General features: G+C 52.4%; 1 protein-coding gene across 4 annotated transcripts in view; it reads left to right on the plus strand.

Moving 5' to 3' along the window:
• FHAD1 (forkhead associated phosphopeptide binding domain 1) overlaps nt 1-20990 on the plus strand; it is a 111161-nt gene that overhangs the window by 53334 nt on the left and 36837 nt on the right. For all 4 annotated transcript variants that reach the window (XM_058675520.1, XM_058675528.1, XM_058675506.1 and 1 more), the window contains 6 exons: nt 5600-5704; nt 7827-7910; nt 8543-8695; nt 9540-9735; nt 17721-17791; nt 19294-19446. In XM_058675520.1, the coding sequence (XP_058531503.1) occupies nt 5600-5704; nt 7827-7910; nt 8543-8695; nt 9540-9735; nt 17721-17791; nt 19294-19446 (762 nt within the window). The remainder of the gene's footprint in view (nt 1-5599; nt 5705-7826; nt 7911-8542; nt 8696-9539; nt 9736-17720; nt 17792-19293; nt 19447-20990) is intronic.

Consider the following 20990-nt stretch of genomic DNA (forward strand, 5'->3'; position numbering starts at 1 on the left):
GTAGTGCATAACGTGTGTGCCTATGGAGACCTACACAGTTCCCAGTTCATAGGTACAATTTGCATGTGTCGGGTGAGTTTCTTTTCATTAAAAGGGAGGGAAAAAGTCACCAAGATTCGGTTTCCCGGTTGCTGCGGCCACACAGCGAGTGTCCACAGCAGTGGCTGCCACCTGGCTGGACAGCACACAGGCGGGACATGGGCGTCCTCACAGAACCTTCCATTGCTTCCAACACTGCGCTTGTTTTTCTGCCCTAGGCTATTGAATATTTATCAGATCATCCGCAGACTGTACAAAATCATCCACCATGTTTTTTTCAAGATGTGGTTACCTATTTGAATGGTAGAGTCACAGGAGAGAGAGGGGAGAGTAAGCTTTCATCTGCTGGTTCACTCCCCAGCTGGCTGCAACAGCCACAGCTGGATTTGTGTGAAGGCAGGGACCGTGAGCTTCCTCTGGGTCTTCCACATGGGTGCAGGAGCCCAAGCACTTGGCTCACCCTCTGCCGTTTTCCCAGGCACATTAGCAGAGAGCTGGACTAGAAGTGGAAAAGCTGGGGCTTGAACCAACACCCATATAGTACGCCGGCATCATAGGCAGCAGCTTAGCGTACTATGCCACAGGACTTTCCCCCAAAATTATCCACTTGAAAAATCAGCCTGCCATCAATGTTTTGACTTTCAAGTGCCCTCTACGGTTGCCTGAGCATGGCAAGACCCAAGAATGTCACAGGCCTCAGGAAGTCCACAGCCCAGGCTCTACCCAACCCCTGTACCCTAAAGCAGCAGCTAAGTGAAGAGTCGTGTAACAGACGTTTGGGGTCGCATGTTTCACGGCCTGTCAAGTGACATGACATGCCAGGGTCCTGAGGCAGCTGGGCAAAATCCTTTCAGCTTGAATCACCCACTTGGGTAGGAGATGAATGTCCCAGAGGAAGCTCGGTCTGTTTAAGAGCGAGTGTAAACAGCCTGGGAGCTCTGGCTACGCAGCAAAGCCAGGGGATGGTCAAAAACAAAAAACCAAACGACCCACCATTTTCCCACTTTTCCCAGAATGTGACCGTCAAAATGTTTACCAGAAGCTAAAACCATCTAGACCTCACAAACCCTCAGGAAGCTGTCTGGGAGTCACACGCTGTGGAGGACAGCAAAAGTGACTCAACGGAAGTAACTCCAACAGACTGAACCCACCAATTCAAAGCAGACAGGGTGACGCAGCCGCTGCCTGCACGCCCGAGGAGAATCCGATGCCCTTGAAAGAACTTGAGTTGTGCGAAATGTAATCTGGGAAAGAAGACCTCGAAGAAACTGGGGTCATGAACTCAAACTCATCATGCTGGAGCTGTGATTGGCAAAAATGTGACAGGGCCTGGGAAACCTTGACACAAGGGTGCTTCAAGAAGTTTGTGGAGGGGGGCCCGGCGGCGTGGCCTAGCGGCTAAAGTCCTCGCCTTGAAAGCCCCGGGATCCCATATGGGCGCCGGTTCTAATCCCGGCAGCTCCACTTCCCATCCAGCTCCCTGCTTGTGGCCTGGGAAAGCAGTTGAGGACGGCCCAATGCATTGGGACACTGCACCCGCGTGGGAGACCCGGAAGAGGTTCCAGGTTCCCGGCTTCGGATCGGCGCGTACCGGCCCGTTGCGGCTCACTTGGGGAGTGAATCATCGGACGGAAGATCTTCCTCTCTGTCTCTCCTCTGTATATATCTGGCTGTAATAAAATGAATAAATCTTTAAAAAAAAAAAAAAAAAAAGAAGTTTGTGGAGGGGCTGCCATGGTGGCGTAGCAGGCTGATTTTTCACCCGTGAACCTGGTTCAGGTCCCAGCTGCTCCACTTCTGATCCAGCTCCCTGCACATGGCTTGGAAAAGTGGAGGAGGATGGCCCAAGACCTTGGACCCCTGCACCACGTAGGAGACCCAAAGGAAGCTCCTGGCTTCTGACTTTGGATCAGCTCAGTTCCAGCCTAGGCAGCCATTTGGAGAGTGAATAACTGGAAGACTTCTGACCATCTCCTCCCTTCTCTGTAGTTCTTTCACGTTACAAATGAAACCAAAAGATGCGTGTTTTTGTGCAAAAACGTTTTTAAATCCATGCATAGTTTTTCCATAGATGTGCATTTTCTGCATCAACTTTTTTGAAGACTTCTCATATGCATGGATTTCAGAAAACTTTAAGCTGGAATAAATTCATATTTTATTTTGTTTTTCCATGAACTTTCTGAAGTGCCTTCATAAAGGAAACAAATCATAACTGTGAAATTGACCTAAAAAAGAATTGATCCAGAGAGAAATAATTGCAGAATCATGAATTTACCGGGCTCCTTATGACTATCAGGACTATAGTCCTGTGATCATGGGGTCAAACTGCTCTCCGGGCTACGAATTTTTCTCTAAATAAAGTCTTAGCTGCACTCCGTACATTTTAGTGCATAGGATTTTCATTAGTCAGGTGAAGATGTTTTCCAAGTCTCATCACAATTTCTCGTTGGACCCAAGTATTATTTGAAGTTACCTCCTCATTTCTAAGCACACAAGGAGTTCCTGATTGCTTACGCAGTGGTCAGAGAAGACCCTCTGTGATTTCCACCCTTTGTTACTAAGCAGGCTTCCTTAGGACCTGCCTGTGGTCAGTGCTGGTTCCATCTGTGCCCCCTGAAGAAGTGTTCTATGTTCATTGTTGCAGTATCCTACAGGCGTCCATTGCACCCCATGGGCCCCCGGTGTTTAACACCTAATTTCTCCTGTTCTGTCCGTTGCTAAGACAGGCATCTTTTTTAAGACCATCATGATTGTGGACTGGTCTATTTATCATTCATTTTTGCATTGTGTATTGCTAAGTGCATAGAAGTTTAGTGTCTCACATCGAACCAAGCCTTGACTGTCGCGAGACACCCTCTGTATCTCTGGTGGTGTTTCTCCTTCAAAAGCCTACCTGGTCACAGATATAATCGCACTGGCTACACGTGCTGTGTTTTAGTAAGAATCTTCATAGCATATCTTTATGCCTCTCCTGAAAGTTCTTCTTTGAGTTTAAACGTACCGCTTGATAGCAGCGGGTGGTTTTTCTAACATGTGGGTTGATGCGATCTTCCAGTTCATCTCTAGCCATGTCGCTGCTGGAATGCTGAGGTTTCGATTTCCTCTTGCCCCTTGTCTCTCCTGCGCTAGTCTTGCACTCTCTGGAGTTGGTCTTTTTTTAATCCCTCCATTTTTTTTTCTGTGTGGTAGCTGAGGAAGTGTTCATTCCTTTGCTCCTCTTTGTGGTTATCCTGAAGGTTCCCACACGCATCTTCAACCCAGCTCCAACATCCCCTGGTAACTTGGCCATCTCCCTTGACAACGCAGTGGCTCTCAGCGCGGACACCTTGACTTCACTTGCCTCATCTAAACCTCTCCTACTTGAAACCCAAGAAAGTCTTAGTGATTTTATACACTGAATACCCACTGTCACACCTTCCTGGTGCGTCTCCTACCTGCCAATCATCCCTTAGTGTGTCTTCATGTGGCTCTGCCAATGGCACATTCCCCCAGAAGTGTGTGTGTGTGTGTGTGTTCATGTACACCTGTGTCTGGAATGCCTGTATTCAGCTTCAGGTTTCAAAATAGATTTTGACACATGTTAAATTCTACATTTAATTTCCTTTTCTGAAGTTTCATTTCTCATTTATGTTCCATTTGAAAGGCACAGAGAGATCCTCCTCTGCTGCTTTACTCCCCCAAATGTCCACAACATTCAGGGATGGGCCCGGCTGGCCAAAGCCAGGAGCCTGGATCGCCACTGGGTCTCTTTCATACGTGGCAGGGACCCCAGTGTTAGAGTTGTCACCTGCTTCCTCCCAGGGTGCCCAGTGCCAGGCTGCTGGATCAGAATCAGGGGGCAGGACTTGAACCTGGCACTCTGAAATGGAAGGAGGCGACCCCAAGCTGTGACTTCAGCCCTGCTCCCCCACACTCACGCCCGGCCACTATTTCTGTCTTTTAGGCAGCATGAAGTCCAGCATCACTGGTCTTTTGGCTCTGCCTTACAATTGCATCATGCTGGAATCTCTGTGGCTCTGGCTGGGTTTTAGATCCTCTTTTCCCTTGATTTTCAGTAGTTTGTTTATGACTTGCCTGTGTGTGGATTCCTTGTCTTTAGGTGTGTGATCTCCTACGGGCTTCCTGGCTCACCCTTGGGCCTGGCGTTTTCCATTAGCTAGTAACAACAATGGAGACCACATCAGTCATTTACCAGGTCCCAGGCAGGGTGCCCAGCAGGTCTTCATCGTCGCAGCAGCTCTGGGATCTAGAAATGATGGTGCCCATCCTACAGATAAGAGAAGTGAGGCTCAGAGTTGGGCCCTGAGTTGAGGCTTTGGGCATGGGGATGCCGTGTGTGGAGATTAGAAGCACGTGGCAGATGAAGGACAGGGCCAGCCTCTGTTTTTGCAGACACCGATGTCCAAGACACAGCACGGCAAGGCCAGGGCAGGTTTTCCAGTGAGGCAGTCATGGCCCAGAGGACCTGCCTGCCTTTCCCAGGGGACAGAGCTGCTTAGAAATACTTTCCTAGGATTTTTAAACTTGTTTCTCCAGCCACCTAATAAACGTCTTGTAGATTTGCTTTGGCCCCAAATCCCCTGGGGCCAAAGCAAATCTACAAGACAGGAGCTGAGCAGCACAGTGGCCAGCAGAGGGCAGCATAGAACACATGCAAGTTCACTTGTTCTGTCCACCACCCAAGCAAGGGAAGAATTAATAGGCTTCCAGCGCTTTATTTTGCCAGTTGGGATAATTCCTTCAGAGCCACTACTTAGCAAGCTCACCAACTGGCTTGCATTGGTGAGTGCACTAACAGTAAAAAGGACAGTAATAAATCCTGAAGTAGCCTAACTGCACTAACGTATCCCACCTGGGCCAGTTATTTATAGTATCAGAGATGTTGCACAGCGGGGAGTCCCCTTCTACCTGATACAGGTAACACCAAAACAGAACACACTTGCCTAGACTGATTTATCTGGAAGGCAGAGCAATAGAGAGGAGAGACAGGGATGAGCCAGGACTGTAACAGCCAGAGTATGGCAGGCTGAAGCCAAGAGGCTGGAACTCCAACCAGCTCTCCCACGAGGGTGGTAGGGGGTCCAGATACTTGGACCAACTTCTGCTGCTTCTGTAGGCGCATGAGCATGGAGCCACATCGGAAGTGGAGCAGTTGGGGCTCAAACCAGCACTCCAATATGGAATGCCACGCTCCCATCTCCTATGCTGAATTGTCTGAATTTCCCCCAACAACTCTACTAGGCCAAGAGCGAAGGCCATGTCCCAGGCCAGTGCGGTGACCTGGCCATGTCATACGGCTAGGGACCAAGAGCCAAGATTGAAGCCTGGGAATGGAGAAACACGGCCCAGCCCAGGGGACACACCCTGGCCCTCTCCGCCGGGAGGGTGGTGCCAGGCCTCCCCATATCCACCTTGTGCGGGCCTGTGACCCCAAACACACGACTGCAGCTGCCCCTAGCCCTTGGGGACCCCCCATGGCCATTAGGCTTCCCAGAGGGACTTCCCCAGAGTGCATTACATGCACGTTAGCAGCAGGCACATGCTTTCACGGTTGTTCCAGGTCGAAGAGCTTCAAGAGGACTCCAGAAGGAAATTGCGTCAGCTGCAAGAAATGGGGAACAGAGAGAGCCTCATTAAAACCAATTTGGAGAGGGCAGTAGGTCAGGTAGGCTCGGAGCTCCCCGTGGCCACGGTTCCCCAAGGGTTTGTGCACCTGAGTGACCAGCAGGGCATGGGGGATTCATCCTAACACCCCAGTGACCTTGAGGACACATGATGCCAGCCTTATTTCCATCCCAGAAACATCCCAGGGAGGTACCCATTCCCATGTTCAGGGGGCTGAGACCCTGGCCAGACAGCCAACCCAGGCTCAACACTTGACCCCACCGAGCCTTGGACCACCCGTGTGCTTCTAGAACTTTCCCCAGTATCTGGTTCTGACATTGACGAGTTGTTCTTCCCCTAACCACCACCCCTCACCCCTAGGAGGTGTCACAGTGTCAGTAAAGAAATGTCACTACTCTCAAAATGCCCAGGGTTCACACTGGGGCAGGGAGGGAGGTCCTAGACAGAGCCATTCCTCCAATGCCCAGGCCGAGATGGCCCAGTGGCCCCAAAGCCAGGAAACACCAGGCGAGACTTTACACAAGGGTGAGAGAGAGCAAACAGGAGCCCAGCGCAGGAAGCTGAACCCTTGCCGTGGACTGCTCCGCACAGCACGCTCTCAGGCAACTGTGGCCCCTGGGATCCATGAAATAGTGTGTGTGCAGTTATGTATTACACAGGTGTGTACTGTGTGTCACTGTGTGCATGTGTCTGTGTGTGAACAGATGCCTGTGTGCACTTGTATGTGCAGTTGTGTGTACATGTGTGTGTCTCACTGTGTGTGCACATGTGTGTGACTATATGCCTTGTGTGTATATGTGTGTATTTATTGATTCCAGGAGAGGGCATCCACCCTGTGGCCTATCAGATTCCAGAAGCATCTGGAACCACCCAAACGGTTAAGAAAAATAATCCTGGAAGACGTCCCTGCCCCCACCCTGCCTCCAGTCCCTGTCGAGGAGCCTCCATTTGCTACCATCCCAGCCAGCACTAGGCTGTGTGACCAGGTGCTCCCACACCAGCACTCAGAGGCACCAACGGCTCCGTCCCTTGTCTCCACGCCCCACCCCTTGTCCCACATCCCACCCTTCCCAGGCCAGTGACGCAGAACCCAGTCCCAGGACCTGTCCTCTCGCATGACAGGGAGACAGTAGCTCACAAACCCTGCTCTGCACACCTATCCCTGGGTAAGCAGGGGCTCCCTGGGCCACAGGACTGGGGAGGAGCTCAGCATATGGTCCATGACCTTGGCTGCACCCTGCTGGGGTGACTCAGGGTGGCCCCCCCAGGGTGGTGACCATGTCACTACTTGGTTGCCCCAAACTATGTCATGTATTGTGGAGGCCTGGGTCCAGGGCCCTTTGCCCTGCGGTGGATTCCCTGGCCCACGGGGCAGCTTCCAGGCCCCATATGATGGAAGATAACCACCTCCTTCTCCCAGGAGACCAAAGCCAGGCTCCTTGGTCTCTCCCCTCCTGATGGACCCCCGATATCCTGGCTTCGGGGTTCCTAAGCACTGGCTCCATGTTACAGTGCTCCCTCGTCCCCTGGGTCTGCACACACCAGCATCCAGGATGAAGTCACCAGAACCCTCTTACACTCAAGTCTGAGGCCCCACCCTCCACAGCTGCAGCTGCCCCCTGGACTTCTGACCAAGTGCCTGCTGCATGCCAGGCTGTGTGCCAGGCTCCAGGAACGCACAGCGAGTGTGCCGGGCGTGGTCACAGGGGTACTTCCTGTCCATGGCAGGAGAGGGAACCGCCCTCTCTCTGACCTGGCATCCTTTCTATCATCCCGTTTTCCGGGCCTGACAGCCTGATGCCAGTTTAGCAATCACAGAAAAGCGCCCCCGGCCTCAGACTTCTCATTGGATAATTGGCAGTGAGTGGCTCCTGTGAGAGCTTGTGGCGTGTGTGTGTGTGTGTGTGTGTGTGTGTACCATGTGCCTCAATAAAACTAGGCAAGCCTGCCCAAGAAGTAATTAAAACCCTCTCTCCCCTGTCCTCCCGGGAGCACCGCCACATCCAGTGTGCAGTGATTAACAATTTTGATCACACATAAAGCCCGTTTGGATGCGTAGCCCAGTGGTTTCTCCTGGATCCGCGGTAGAAGTGCTGCCCCTGGCCCTTGCCGCTACCCCCACCACCACCTGTTGACACCACTGTCCCCTCTTTGTGCTGCAGCTGGAGCACTTCAGAAGTCAGATCATCAAGGCCACCTACGGACGCGTGAAGCCCTTCCAGGACAAGCCGGTCACCGACCAGCAGGTGCGTGCCGCCCTCCCACCACCATCACCGCAACACTCCATCCTTCCTTCTTCAGAGATCCGGATGCCAGACCCCGAGAGCATATGTTTCTGTTTCTGTTGGTGGCACATATTTCTTGCACTGTTGCTACACCATAAAGATTTGTTTTGATTTCTTGGGATTTCCAGGCTTCTCAAATCAAAGCCAGTGAAAAAATCCCTCGAAATGTGTCTGCCAAAGTCAACCCCAACCAGCCGGCTCGCTCCTGGCCAGTCCCCTCTGCTAGCCCTGGAGTCAATGCCGGAAGGACAGCCGTGGAAGGACAGCAGACGGGCCTCTGATGGTGGCTGTCACCACTTCCACTTTCCCATCCTCTGGATCGAAGCCGAGAGTTGTCCTGATCAGGGGGTGACTGGCTCTATCCATCTGCTGGGCTTGATGTGACCCACGGACAGGTGCAGGACAATCAGGCTAGGCTCAGGGAGCCAGCACAGGCCTGCAGCTCCTGAGAAAAAAAATAGGTGTTCTACTCCCAGAGTCCCATCCTGACCCCCAAAAGCTAAGTCCTCTGTCAAAGCCTGCCCTCCTGCCCTGCCCTGACCCAGGTCCTCCTGCCCCAGAGCAACCTCTGTCTTGCCTGTGTTCTTTGCCAGCTAATAGAGAAGATTGCCCAGGTCACAGAGGACAACATGAACTTTCAGCAGAAGCGCTGGAACCTGCAGAAGGAGACGCAGATGAGTCACTCCAGGCAGGAGGAGACGGCGAAGAATGTGGAGAAGCTGAAGGCATCGCTGGATGGCTGTCAGGTGCCCTGCGCGACTCTGCCCTCCAGCATCCTTCGTGTCTTACTTATGTGCTTGGGGAGACATCCAGCTTTCGAGAAGTGCAGTGGGCAGAACAGCTCAGCCCTTTCCTCTTGTTGTGGAACAGAGGACCAGGGAACTTCACACCTTCATCTCCCCTCCCTGCTGGGTGAATTTGGCCTAACCAAGGAAAGGTGCCCAGGCGTCTTTACCTGGCACTGGCCCTCGGTGTCTATAGACTCCACACCTGTGGGTTCTGTTACTTTCAGAGAAGCCAAAGGACTGTTGTAGCTCTTCACTGGCGCTTCTGCTTTGGCCCGGCCCTGGGAGGCTGCTTCTACCCATGGGTTTCGACCCTGACTGGGAGCAGGACCCTGAAGGTCTGGCTGCACCTGCCATGGTCCCCATGCTGGCTGACTTATCAGAGGCTGCAGCTGCTTCTGCTTGCTCTGGGAGTCAGCAGTCACTGTTCAGGGGGGATCCTGTGCAAGGGCTGGCACATCATCACTCCGGCAGGAAATCAGGAAACCACCACCCCGCTGGCCAACTTATACATTGATCTCGGCACAAATTTTGATGAACTGAAGTCAACCAAATCATACCGGGGAAGTTTTTTTTGGCTCTGGGATGGCATTTTCCTGAAACATGGGTTTGCTTGGACCCTGAGAAATCCCAATTAGAGTACAAAAAAAAAAAAAAAAAAAAAAAGCTCTCCCTCCCACCAAACAACTGGGCCGTGAGGGAAGTTGGTTTCTCAGCCAAGTCACAAACAACACCACTCCCCACTGGTCACAGGGGGTGCCACGTCACGACTGGGCCCCCCATGACCTCCTCTCTTTCCCCCCAGGCTTGTATGAAAACATCCTGTTGCAGCAGCGACCTGAAGAAGGAGGTGGCCCTGCTGCAGCAGCTGCAGGTGAGCCCGCCTGTGTCGGGGCTCCAGAAGGTGACACGGGACATCCTGGGCCTGTCGCTGTCCTGGCTGGAGGAGACGGAACAGCTCCTTCGGGATCTCGGCATCCAGCCACCCAGCTCCGACAAAGGTTACTGGGCTTTTATTCTCACGTAGCGGCCTGGCTTGGAAACGCCACGTTGAACCCTCCCATGCTGGAAGGCTTGGCAGGCCTGTGGCCAAAGATTTCCTTCTTGGTCTCCCTCTTCAATTAGAAATTGGAGCATGGTCCTTGGGTGAAAGCAACACACAAAGGACGGTTGAATGGAGTTGGTGCTCATGACCGTCCCACAGCAGGAGACTGTCAGATTCTGTTCCTTGCAAGGAAGGTATCTGCGTGTGGAAATAACTGGACACATGATTGAGTCTTCCCATGCCTGTTTTCACACCTGTAACTGGGCATGATCGGGAGCGCCCATCTGTTAACGGTGGTTCCAGGCACTGACACACACAGTACTCAGAACAACATTCGGTGCCATGTACTTTAACGGTCATGTTGCACACCGTGATTTTTAGTTTGTTCTTGATTTTATGTCATCAAGAAACCCTACCTGAGTCAGTACATGTGGTCCTGCGTCATCTCCCTGCCTGGCTGAGGGTTAGGGGCAGTGGAGGGGCATTCCAGGGACTGCGACATCCCATGTTTTATGAGCCCATCCCCCATTGTGGCTTCTTAAGCAGCTTCTGATTTTCTGCCTTTATCAATTGTGCCGAGATGACAATTGTTGTACACAGTCCTGTTCCTTGGGTCTTTATGACCCTGGAATTGGAAGGCTTTGGGCTGTTTTCCTTCTGTAGGTTTGCTTGTGCTGTTGGACAGCAGGGTACAGACAATAGGTCCAAAACAGGCAGAATTCATGCCAGGGATGCCTGGGTATCGATGTTTTCCATCATAAAACAGGAATCGGGATGGGCACATGGTGCAGTGGTGAAAGCCCCTCGTGGGATGTACACCCCCAGGTGGCAGTGCCAGGGCTCATGACCCAGCTCCACTTCCAACCCAGCTTCCTGCTGAAGCACACCTGGGGCAGGCAGCAGGTGACCTCTCAAGTATGTTGGTTTTTTGCCACCCATGTGGAAGACCCAGCTGGAGTTCTGGGCTCCTGGCTTCCGCCTGGGCCAGCCCTGGCTGTTGCAGGTGTTCGAGAAGTTAATTAGCACATTGGAGATCTCTGTCTTTCTGGGTTTTTTTGAATAAAGGAAAAAAGGAATTCTTAATTTAAATATTTTAATCAAATAACTTGAAACAAGCACTACCCTTGTATTCCTACCACATATGACCTCAGAGGAGGGATGGTGTGGGTATTAATCCCAAATATCATTTAAACAAATGTGCGTGGTGACAACTGCAGTGAGGTATGGCCTGGTTGGGGAAGGCAGGGTTCTGTAGGATGCATAGAAGTGGTTAGACAAAGAGGATTCTGAGCAGAGAGAGCCCTCTGGTGGCAGGGGTGACAGAAACAGGCGCAGGCATAGGACAGGACATGCTGGACAGGGCAATGCAGATGCGCCCCCACAGGGCCCTAGGGCAGAAGCGCCATGCTATCCTAAGAGCAACAAGGAGCCAATGACAGGCTTGGAGTCAGGGGCCGATGTGACAGCTTTGCATTTTGAAAACATCATCTTGGTCACCCATGGAAAACGTCCTGGAAGATGGCCAGCCATAAGTCTCCCCTGGGAATGGCAGGAGGTGTCCTAAGGCAGGGGTCAGAGTAGGGAGAGAGAGTCGGGGCATTGAAGTGGGAAAGCCAAAGGCCTCTGCAGTGGGACTGGGTGTGGCTGGAAGCATCGGGGAGAATGGAGTGTGACCTGTGGGTGCCTGTGTGGATGAAAGATAGGCCCCGCTCCCTTTTCAACACACAAAGCAAGGAGCACCGAGCTCAAGGAGGAAGGTGAGGATGGCTACGCAGACACCCCTGGTGAGGGGCTCAGATGGCAGCTGTCAGCCTGGGTGTGGGGCTGGGAGATGAGCAGGTGCTTGGTGAATATCAGTGAGGTGACGCTTGGGTAGGCATGGATGCCTGGATAGATGATTCAAGCCTGAGGTGTGAATGCCACCACATAGGAAGGAAGTGTTGAGTGAGGAGCGAGACAGCCCAAGGCCAAAGCTGGAGGCACTGCGACACATGCAAGACTCTCACTGCCACTCTCCAAACCGCCCTCCAGAGAGACTGCAAGGAGCTGGCATTCCTGCTGCAGTGGATGAGAAGAGATGAGTTCTTTCTGGCTCTGGTGCTTCTGTAGCCCCAGCTGGGGTGTCTTCGATTTCATCCGGAAGATTGGGAGTGCTCTTTAACGAAGCAAGAGAGGGAGAATCCAAAACAAGGCAGAGCCTGCCCTTGGTCATCTAGCACAGAGGGAAGGGGAGGCGCAGGCTGCCCCGCCGCATGGTTTCTGTTCTTGCCGTCAAGGCCAAGGGTTGGGTGTACGTGCACCAAACTCGTCATGTCCTTCCAGACTGGAACTAAAACAGACCGAGCTCTCTCCCTTGGCAGTGGTAGGACCCAGCTGTGTGTGCCCTGTGTTCTCTCACTGATAAGATGGCAGCTGGGCACTGCAGCCCCTATAAAGGCACCACGGGTGGCCCTCTACAAACCTGGACTGGGAGGTTCGGCCATGGGGTCACCCTCTCCACAAAGGCTGCCAAAGGTGGTTCACACTACGTTTCTCAGACTCACGTCTTTTCCTTTCTCCTGACCTCATAGTCATGGGTGTTGACATTAACCAGGTGCCTACAGAATTCCTTCCCGTATTAATGTGCTGCGGACCTGTGGGGATGGGATGGAGAATGCAGTGTTCCCAAGAGGGAGGTCTCCTTTCTCGCTGTTCTTGCCTCGGCTGTTGTCTCCTGGCATAGCACTCCTTGGAGTGGCCGCGGGGGAAGCGGTGGACTGGTGCCCATGTCCTGCGATTACAGCCTGTCCATTCTCAGAAGGTGGAATAAAGATAACAGAAAAATAACAACAAGGCTAACGAGGAGGGCCTGTCCTTTGTCCACTCAGCAGAGAAGAGGGAGTTACCCGCAGCAGCGTTTTCTCTTCTAATGTAAGCACTATTAGGGTAAGACTCCAAATGCCTTAACCACGGGATGAATGAGAGCATTCTCTGTGTTCTAAGTTCTCTCTAATGCCTGGCACAGAACAATCCACTTGATTGGGAGGAAGAAGAGGATGTTGGTGGTGATGATGGTGGTGATGGGGATGATGATGGTGGTGATGATGGTGATGATGATGGTGATGATGATGGAGAATGGGGGTGGTGATGATGGTGATGATGATGGTGATGATGATGGTGATGATGATGGAGAATGGGGGTGGTGATGATGGTGATGATGATGGTGGTGGTGGGGATGAAGAGGAGGATAATGACCACAGGGTCAGTACTAAACCCAGTCCTTGTGATGCGCATGCCCCAGCTTTTTCTGACCCCACACATCCTCTTATCCAGCATGGGATACATTGCTCACAGCTGAGAGGACAGCCCCTGTCATTAGCTTGGGCAGAGATAGAGCTAAGAGCTCTCACTCCCTATGGTGAGCTACACCACATCCACACCACACACCATTAACTGAGCGTCTTAGTCTGGGATCTCAGAAGGCCTGCGACTGATTCACAAAAGGGCTGTATTGAACTAGCTCTGGAAGCCCAGGGACACAGGGTCAGCATCTGTCCTGCTCCTGGTGAGGGTCTCTCTGCTGGATGTGGCAAAAACCATCCAGTTGGGAGAGCAAGTCCCCAAGTTGGGTCTCTCTTCCTCTAAAGCCACTGATGTGATCATGGGGACCCCACCCACAAACCCCCTCCTCCAAAACTGTTGACAGCTAGCTTAGTGGCGCTGGGCGACCCAGGAGAATCCTCTGGCACTGTCATGTGGTGGCTCAGAAAAAGCAGCTGCCAAGGCTTGAGTTTCAATTGTGTACTTGTTATATATGAGACAGGTTCCTTGATGTCTTTGTGCCTCTACCTGCTTGCTTATAGAACAAAAAAGAAAAAAATCCTGTAAGGTTGGAATGTGGACCCAGTAATGGGAAACCCAACGGGCCGTAGTTCCTGGGCCCTGGTGAGCCCTTCCATGGAGAGGAGGCATGGCTGATGTCGTCAGAAGCCTCAAAGACCTGCTGCTTAACCTGGCCAGAATGCACATGGCAGCCAGCCTGGGATGTGCAGCTGGCTGTCCTCCCATCAGGAGCCTGCCCCATCTTCCTTTGGCAGCCAGCGCTGCTGACTTAGCCAGGAGCTAAGTTGGGTTAAAGCCAAAAAAGTCCTTTCTAGGTTTTCTCTTTTTTGAAAATAATTTTTTATTGGAAAAGCAGAGTTACAGAGCAAAGGAGAGACAGAGAGAGAAAGACTTTCCATCTGCTGGTTCACTCCCCAAATGGCTACAACAGCTAGAGCTGGGTTGATCAAAGACCAGGAGCCAGGAGCTTCTCCCAGGTCTCCCACATGGGTGCCGGGGCCCAAGCGCCCAAGCGCCCAAGCATTTGGGCCATTCTTCACTGCTTTCCCAGGCCATAAACAGGGAGCTGGATCAGAAGTGGAGTAGCCAGGACTCAAACCAGCAATCATATAGGATGCTGGCACTGCAGGCAGAAAATTAGCCTGCTATCTCTAGGCCTTCTCAGAGTCAGACAATGGGCTTCATGTCCTGGGGCTGAAGTGGTAAAGCCTCAAAGCCTTACCAAGCCGCCTGCCCTTTGGAACACTGCCCTAAGAAATAGAACACACGTGAAGGGCTAGGTTGCCAAATCCTGTCCACAGGTCATATAGATGAAGAGGGAAATTCCTGGAAGAATTTCTGGAAGAATCACTGGGTGATGCCCTGGCATAGCCCAGACAGGCGGGCATGCATGGTGCAAGTACATGTCGCTTCCCAGCTGGCTGGTGGGTAACAGTTTGCTGGGAGTCTGTGGGGAAGACAGCAAGCCTTTTAGGGGTACACTTGAGAGCCAGCTGGCTACCACTCCACCTGCTCTCTCTCCCCTGTCTCACTGGCTCCTGTCTGTTTCTGCAACAGTGTAGCAAGCAGACCCCTCCCCGCAGGCGTGGGAAATGGCTCTTTCTTAAATACCCAGGATACAAAGTCCTTACAGAGGCAAGCAACAAAACCAGCTGCAATACAATGTGGGTGGTGTGCTCCTATTTTTGCTTTTTCAAAATGCCAGTATCTGACCTGGAGAAACAGACATCAAATGGTTCCATGTGTCCTCCCCAGCAAGGTGGGATCTCCTGGCCCTATTCTGTCCTTCCATCGTGCCAGGAATGTTCAATGTTCACTGTGGGCCCACTGTGTGCGGACTGTGGTACAGAGGCCTGAGGACAGAGCCACAAACATTTGGCTCCCCGTGGGCTTCTGTGGCATTGGGGCCTCTGTCATGAACACAGAGGATTTTTGTAACCAGCAAACATAGTAGAGACTTCCCCCTTTCCCCAAAGAGGAGAATCCCACGGTGATGACAGAACATCACATGATCCACAAACATGACCAAACCCCCCTTCCCTGCTCAGCACTCTGGCCTCCAGTCCCACCCCTTACTTCTTTGTATCCCAGCCATGACACCACCCTTCCTACCTCATTCCTGGGTCACGGGTTGCAGCTGTGAAATCCTAAACTGATCCCAGCTGAACCCTGCACCTGCCTTGGTCCAAGCTGACATCGCTCAGGCCAGCGTGCCTCCCTGCCTTCTGTGTTTATTCCAGCACATTCTTCACAGTGGTCACACCAACCCTTTCTCCTCAAGCCTCCAAGCTCTTTAGATTAGGAAAGCAGACCCAGCCTGACTCCTCTTACCCACTCATTTGCTTGCCCTGAGGAAGCTATGATGGTTTCTTTGTGGGCCATGGGTGATGAGCAGAAAACACACATGAAACTCTTGGTGTGGCAGCGGTGCCCAGCCAGTGCCAAGTACCCTGTAGCTCTCACCATGATGTTACTAATCTCTCTCACTCATGCAAGAACTCCTCCGTAGTTGCTTTGTTGGATATCAAGGTCCCCGGCATCTCCACCCCTAGCCTTGTCTCTGCTTCATTTGTTCGTTCGTTCCTCACAGCACCCTCCTTCCGGAGGCAGCTCTCCTCTCCCTGGGTCTCCCTCCCCCTCCTTCCCAGTGTACTTGAGCCCCTGATGGCAACTTCCTTTTCGGGCATCCATGGCCTTTCTCTGCCTCTGCATTCCCTCCCTTGGTCATCAGACATGCCCTTCGGTGACTGTGCCATCTTAAAACCTTGGCTCCTCTCTGCTTTTCTACTGCTCTTGCTTTTGTCCCCAGAAATACAACACGCTCAGTTGTCACTGTCAGTTTCCTGCTCTGTCTTTGCCTCTTGACCTTGCCCCCAGGCCACCATGGGCAGGGCCCCTGCTGTGCCATCTTTCCCCATCCTCCTTGAGACCCACTGAGGAATCCTGGTTCTCTTTGCTGAAACCCCCTCAACTTGGTTCTCTGGGACCCCATGTACCTGCTTCCCTCCTCATCTCTGACTGCCTTTCACAGGCCCCTGCTCTTCACACAAGTGTTTCTCCAACATAGTCCTGGTTCCTGGCATCTTACCCCCTTTCCCACAAGAAAACTCCCTTCCCCCACTATGTCCTCTAACCTCCCTACACAGGGGGCCAAGAACTCCCATGAGTGGGCTGCCAAGAGCAGCAGTGCAGGTGCCACCTATGGGTGGCTCACAACAGGGGTGTGGGGGGCACAGGCCCAGCACAAGGAGGGACTCAGACTTGCGGTGTGCAGGGCGGGCCTTGCCAACCAGGCCTGCCCATGTCATTGGCCTCTCTGCCTCCCAAATTTTGTCTTGCAGAGTCCCGGGGAGCCACAAACCCCAGTTCTGTTTTCCTGGTCTGGAGTCAGGAGACAGCAGGCGGCCCCTTTGGAGGCTGCAAGAAGGATATTTGGGTCTTTTCCAGAGCTTTCCAGAGCTTTCCAGAGTTTGGTTTGCTGCATCCCTGGGCTCCTGGTCCCTTCCTCCATCCTCAACTTCAATTCTCTCTCCATGTTTCCATCACATCCCCTTCTCCTCCGAGGTCGAAACTCGCTCTGTCTCCTTCCTACAAGGACCCACATGATGATTACATTTGCTCTACCCAGATAACCCCGGATCATTCCCAGACCCCAACATCCTCATTCCCACCCGCAAAACGCCTTATCCCTGGGAATTAGCCAGCACGGGCTGCAGGGGTTGGAACCTGAGTATTGTCAGGGAAGTCACAATCCAACTGCCCACATGCCCTCTTAGGCAATAGTCTCCCTCCTGTACCTGCTCAGCAGTGCCCCTGGCCAAGGAGCCTTCTTCAGTGCCCCAGAGGATGACTGCTCCCCTGTCCCACTGAGACTCTCATGCACCCCACCCTCTCACCATCAGCAGCCACTCCCACACTGCCCAGTGTCACTATACGTGTTGTACCTATGGACCTTCTCAGACTCAGGTTGGCACCTCAGGTTGGCACAACTTTGTGCTAACCACTCACCCTGCACACAGTAGGCCTACAGGAAATGTGTGTTCTGCTGTGGGTCCTTGCTATGCACCCCTAAAAAGACACTTGGATTTGGGCTCTGCCAAAACTTAACAGCCATTTTAAAAACATAAGTTGGACATCAGCCTGTGTTTCTCTCTCTTTCTCTCTCTCTCTCGCTCTCTCTCTCTCTCTCCATTTATTTGAAAGGCTAAGTGGCAAAGAGAGCTCCTCCATTTGCTGGTCTACTCCCCAAATGCACACATCTGGGGCAAAGCCAGGCCAAAGTCAGGAGCCAGAAAGACCACTCAGGTCTTCCATGCAGATGGCAGGAACCCAAGCACTTGGGCAAACCTCACTCGCTGCCTCCCAGGCACCTCAGCAGGAACTGCGTCGGAAGTGCACAGCAGCCGAGACGCTGTGCAGGCATGCTGGTTTGGAATATGGGCATCCCAGGCAGCAGCTTCGCTTGCTATGCCACAACATCTCCAGACCCCACCCCAGCTCGTGCTCTGAGGGTTCCAAGGGCAGCCTTGCCTTCACATACCTGCCCACCGGCTCTGGGTAGACAGAAGACATGGGAGTGCCACCGAGTTGACCATGACCTTCCTGCCTCTCTTTTCTCAGGGTTCTCTCTGTATCTGATCTATCTTCTGGAACATTATAAAAAGATTATGAACCAGACACAGGAACTTCAGGTAATTCTGTGTTTCTTTCCCAAACTTTTTTTCATTGTTACTGGTTGGCCATCACGCTTTTTCAGACAGGATGTGGGCAGCAGAGATGTGCCTTCCATGTGTTTGTTCCTTGGCACCTGTGGAACACTGGGTGTTTGAACCCATTTCTTCCCTGTCAGCTGTTGGTTCTGCATTCCCCAAAAGGAATATTTTGACCCCTAACAGAACTCATTGTGTGGCCAGAATCTCCCTGGAGGGGAAGATCTGGGGCAGGCGCTGTCCCTCCTGGGCTTGGCACTGTGCCCGAGAAGCCTAATAGCATCCAGTTGTCAAGAGTGGGGATACATGCAGTAGAAGAAGAGCAGCTACTCACAATGCAGGCAGCAGACTAACCTAGAAAAAAAGGTATTCCGGGGACCAGGTGCCCTGAGGGAGTGTACCATCCCAGTAGCCAAGGCCCTGTTTAGTACTGTATAATAACCAGCTACAAAACAGCATTCAGCCATTACGATTTGCTACCCACATGTCAGAGATCCATGGCTTAGGATACCTGCTGACCACAGATGGCCTTGCTCCATGGCCTGGGTGTTAGCTGCCCTGGACAGATCTGAGCTGGCCTGGGCTGGAGCCATTCAACTCTACTCCACATCATCTCTCATAGAAATGGCAGGGCCAATCACGCCCCACTTTTCAACGTTCTGCTTCTGTTATGTGTGCTAACAGCCCATTGGTCAAAGCAAGCCACCGAGCTATGCTGAAGGGAATTGCTTATCAGTAGGCCCACCACCATGTACATAGCCAAAAAGATGGAGCGAGACAAAGGGAAAAAAGGAGACCACCATTCACACCAACCACAGAGACCTGAGGCCACAGCCCAGCAAACTTCCAGAAAGGACCAGAAGGTAGATAGTTTAGGTTTTTGCACGCCTAGTCTGCATCACACCCATTCGAATTTGCTGCGGTAGATCAAAAGCCACCACAGATAACGTGTGAGTGCATGGCCCTGTGTGTCTGACTCTGCCCCAATAAGATTCTATTTACAAAAGCAGACAGCAGCCAAGCCTGGCCAGGTCACTTTCCTCATTTTGCAGAGGTTGGCATTGACGTCCAGAGAGGTGAGATGGTGAAGAAATCAAGGGGAAATCTTAGGTCTGTGGCTCCAAGCTGGCTGGAAAAAATAATTAGCTGATAATTCTCATACCTGCTTTATACTGAGCACCTGTTGAAAGCTTTCCAGCATTATCCCATTGAACCCTTCCAACTCTGGGAGGAAGATCCTACCATGAACGCCATTCTCTAAATACGGAAGCATCTAGAAGCTATCAGAGCTGGGGTTCTGTCCACATCGCTGTATTCTAAGGCATCCCTACCAGGAACTCAGCTGAATATGGTTTGTGCTTTTGAGAAAGATTTGTGTCAACCTTGGTGCCCTGGGGGTGGGGGAGCAATCCCTGAGGAAATGTGGAGCGCCCTGCTTGCCCTCCTACCCCCAGCAGCTCTAGTTTCCCATTCTGTCACATCAGGTCAAGTTCAAGAGTTCTCAAGAAACGCAGCAGTGTGTGCTGCAAGAGAAGCTGCGGGAGCATCTGGCGGAGAAGGAGAAGCTGAATGCGGAGAGGCAAGAGCAGGAGAAGAGGCTGAGAGCCAGGATCCAGCAGCTGACAGAGGAGAAGGCGGTAAGGAGGCCCCTGGCAGCTGGCTGCGTGTCCCCCTCCCCCACATCAGCGCATGCAACTGACGTGGCCTTCTCTGTGGGGAAGCTGGCCGCGTGGGCTCAGGCGGAGAAATGTCCTGGATGGGTGACATGGAACCAAATTGATTTTGGAGGAGTTCATGTGCAGCCTGATTACCAAAACTCATAGCAGAGGCAGGCGTTTGGTCCACAGGTTAAGATGCCCATACCCCACACCTGGGTGCCTGGGTTCAAATCCCAGCCCTACCTCCAGTTCCAGCTTCCTGCCTGGGTAAGACAGCAGATGATAGCTCAAGTAGTTGGGTTCCTGCTACCCACATGGGAGACTTAGATTGTGTTCCCAGATCCTGGCTTTGGCTAGGCTCACCCCCAGTCATTGCAGACCTCTGGGGAATAAACCAACAGATGGGAGCACTCTCTCTCTCTCTGTGTCTTTCTCTCTCTCTGATTCTCAAATAAGCAAAAAATTTAGAAATAATCAAACACAGCAAAATCAACTTAAAAGACCAGGAATAATGAACCTGAGGGGAATGCTGCCTCACTTGGTGACATGTGGCAGCGATTATATAAACTGCATCTGGCACAGGTCTCGCTTTGTCCCTGGTGCACTGTCCATGTGTGCAAGGCTAGCTTGAGCTATTGCCATCATTTTTTTTTCCTCTTAATAAATACGGGAGACAACAAACGAGCAAAAATGCAGCTGACTGCTCCGGAGCCAAGCTTGCCAGAAGACCCCTGGCTGCAGTGCCTCTCAGATGCCAAGGTGCCCCCTAGTCGTTTGGGCACATTGTTCCCAGGCAGGTTCTAATCTGCAGTTCTGGGCTGCTCCCGGGGGGGCCCGGCGGTGGGTCTGATGCCCACGTTTCCTTGAAGCACACTCATAAGAGCAGGTTTTCCCCACGTTCTCCAATGAGAACAACTCTGCTAAAGTTTGTTGGAAATACCGCTGCTCCCCAGAAAACCTACATTGAGCTGGGCAGCTCTGAGAGTTCACCCTTCCTCCTCCTCCTCTTCATCTCTTTCTCTGCCTCTGCCTTCTGTGGAATACAAGATGGAAGGGGAAGAGCCGTGGCCTGCATCCCGCAGGATCCACACATACAGCAATGGCACCCATGGAGGTGGCCCATCCTGAGGTGTGCGTGGGTAGAACAGGAGCTACAGGGCAGAAAACAAAGCCAGGGCAGACCCAGAGACCTTGAACCCTTGCAGACTCTCCCCCCACGGCCTGCATTCCTCTCCTATGGGCTTCACCTCTCAGCACCAGCAAAAAACAGCCACAGGCAGGCCACAGGCAGACCACACACACTGAGCACAGAACATTCCAATAAAACATTAGGTGAAGGCTGTCGCCATGGCATATCAAGCTAAGCCTCTGCGCACTGGCATCCCATATAGTCACTGGTTTATGTTGCAGCTGCTCCATTTCTGATCCAGCTCCCTGTTTATGCCCTGGGAAACAAGAGGATAGCTCCTAGTCCTTGGACCCTGGAATGATGGGAAGAAGCTCCTGGTTCCTGGCTTCAGACT

This window comes from Ochotona princeps, chromosome 2 (assembly GCF_030435755.1).
Source record: "Ochotona princeps isolate mOchPri1 chromosome 2, mOchPri1.hap1, whole genome shotgun sequence".
Lineage (NCBI taxonomy): Eukaryota > Metazoa > Chordata > Mammalia > Lagomorpha > Ochotonidae > Ochotona > Ochotona princeps.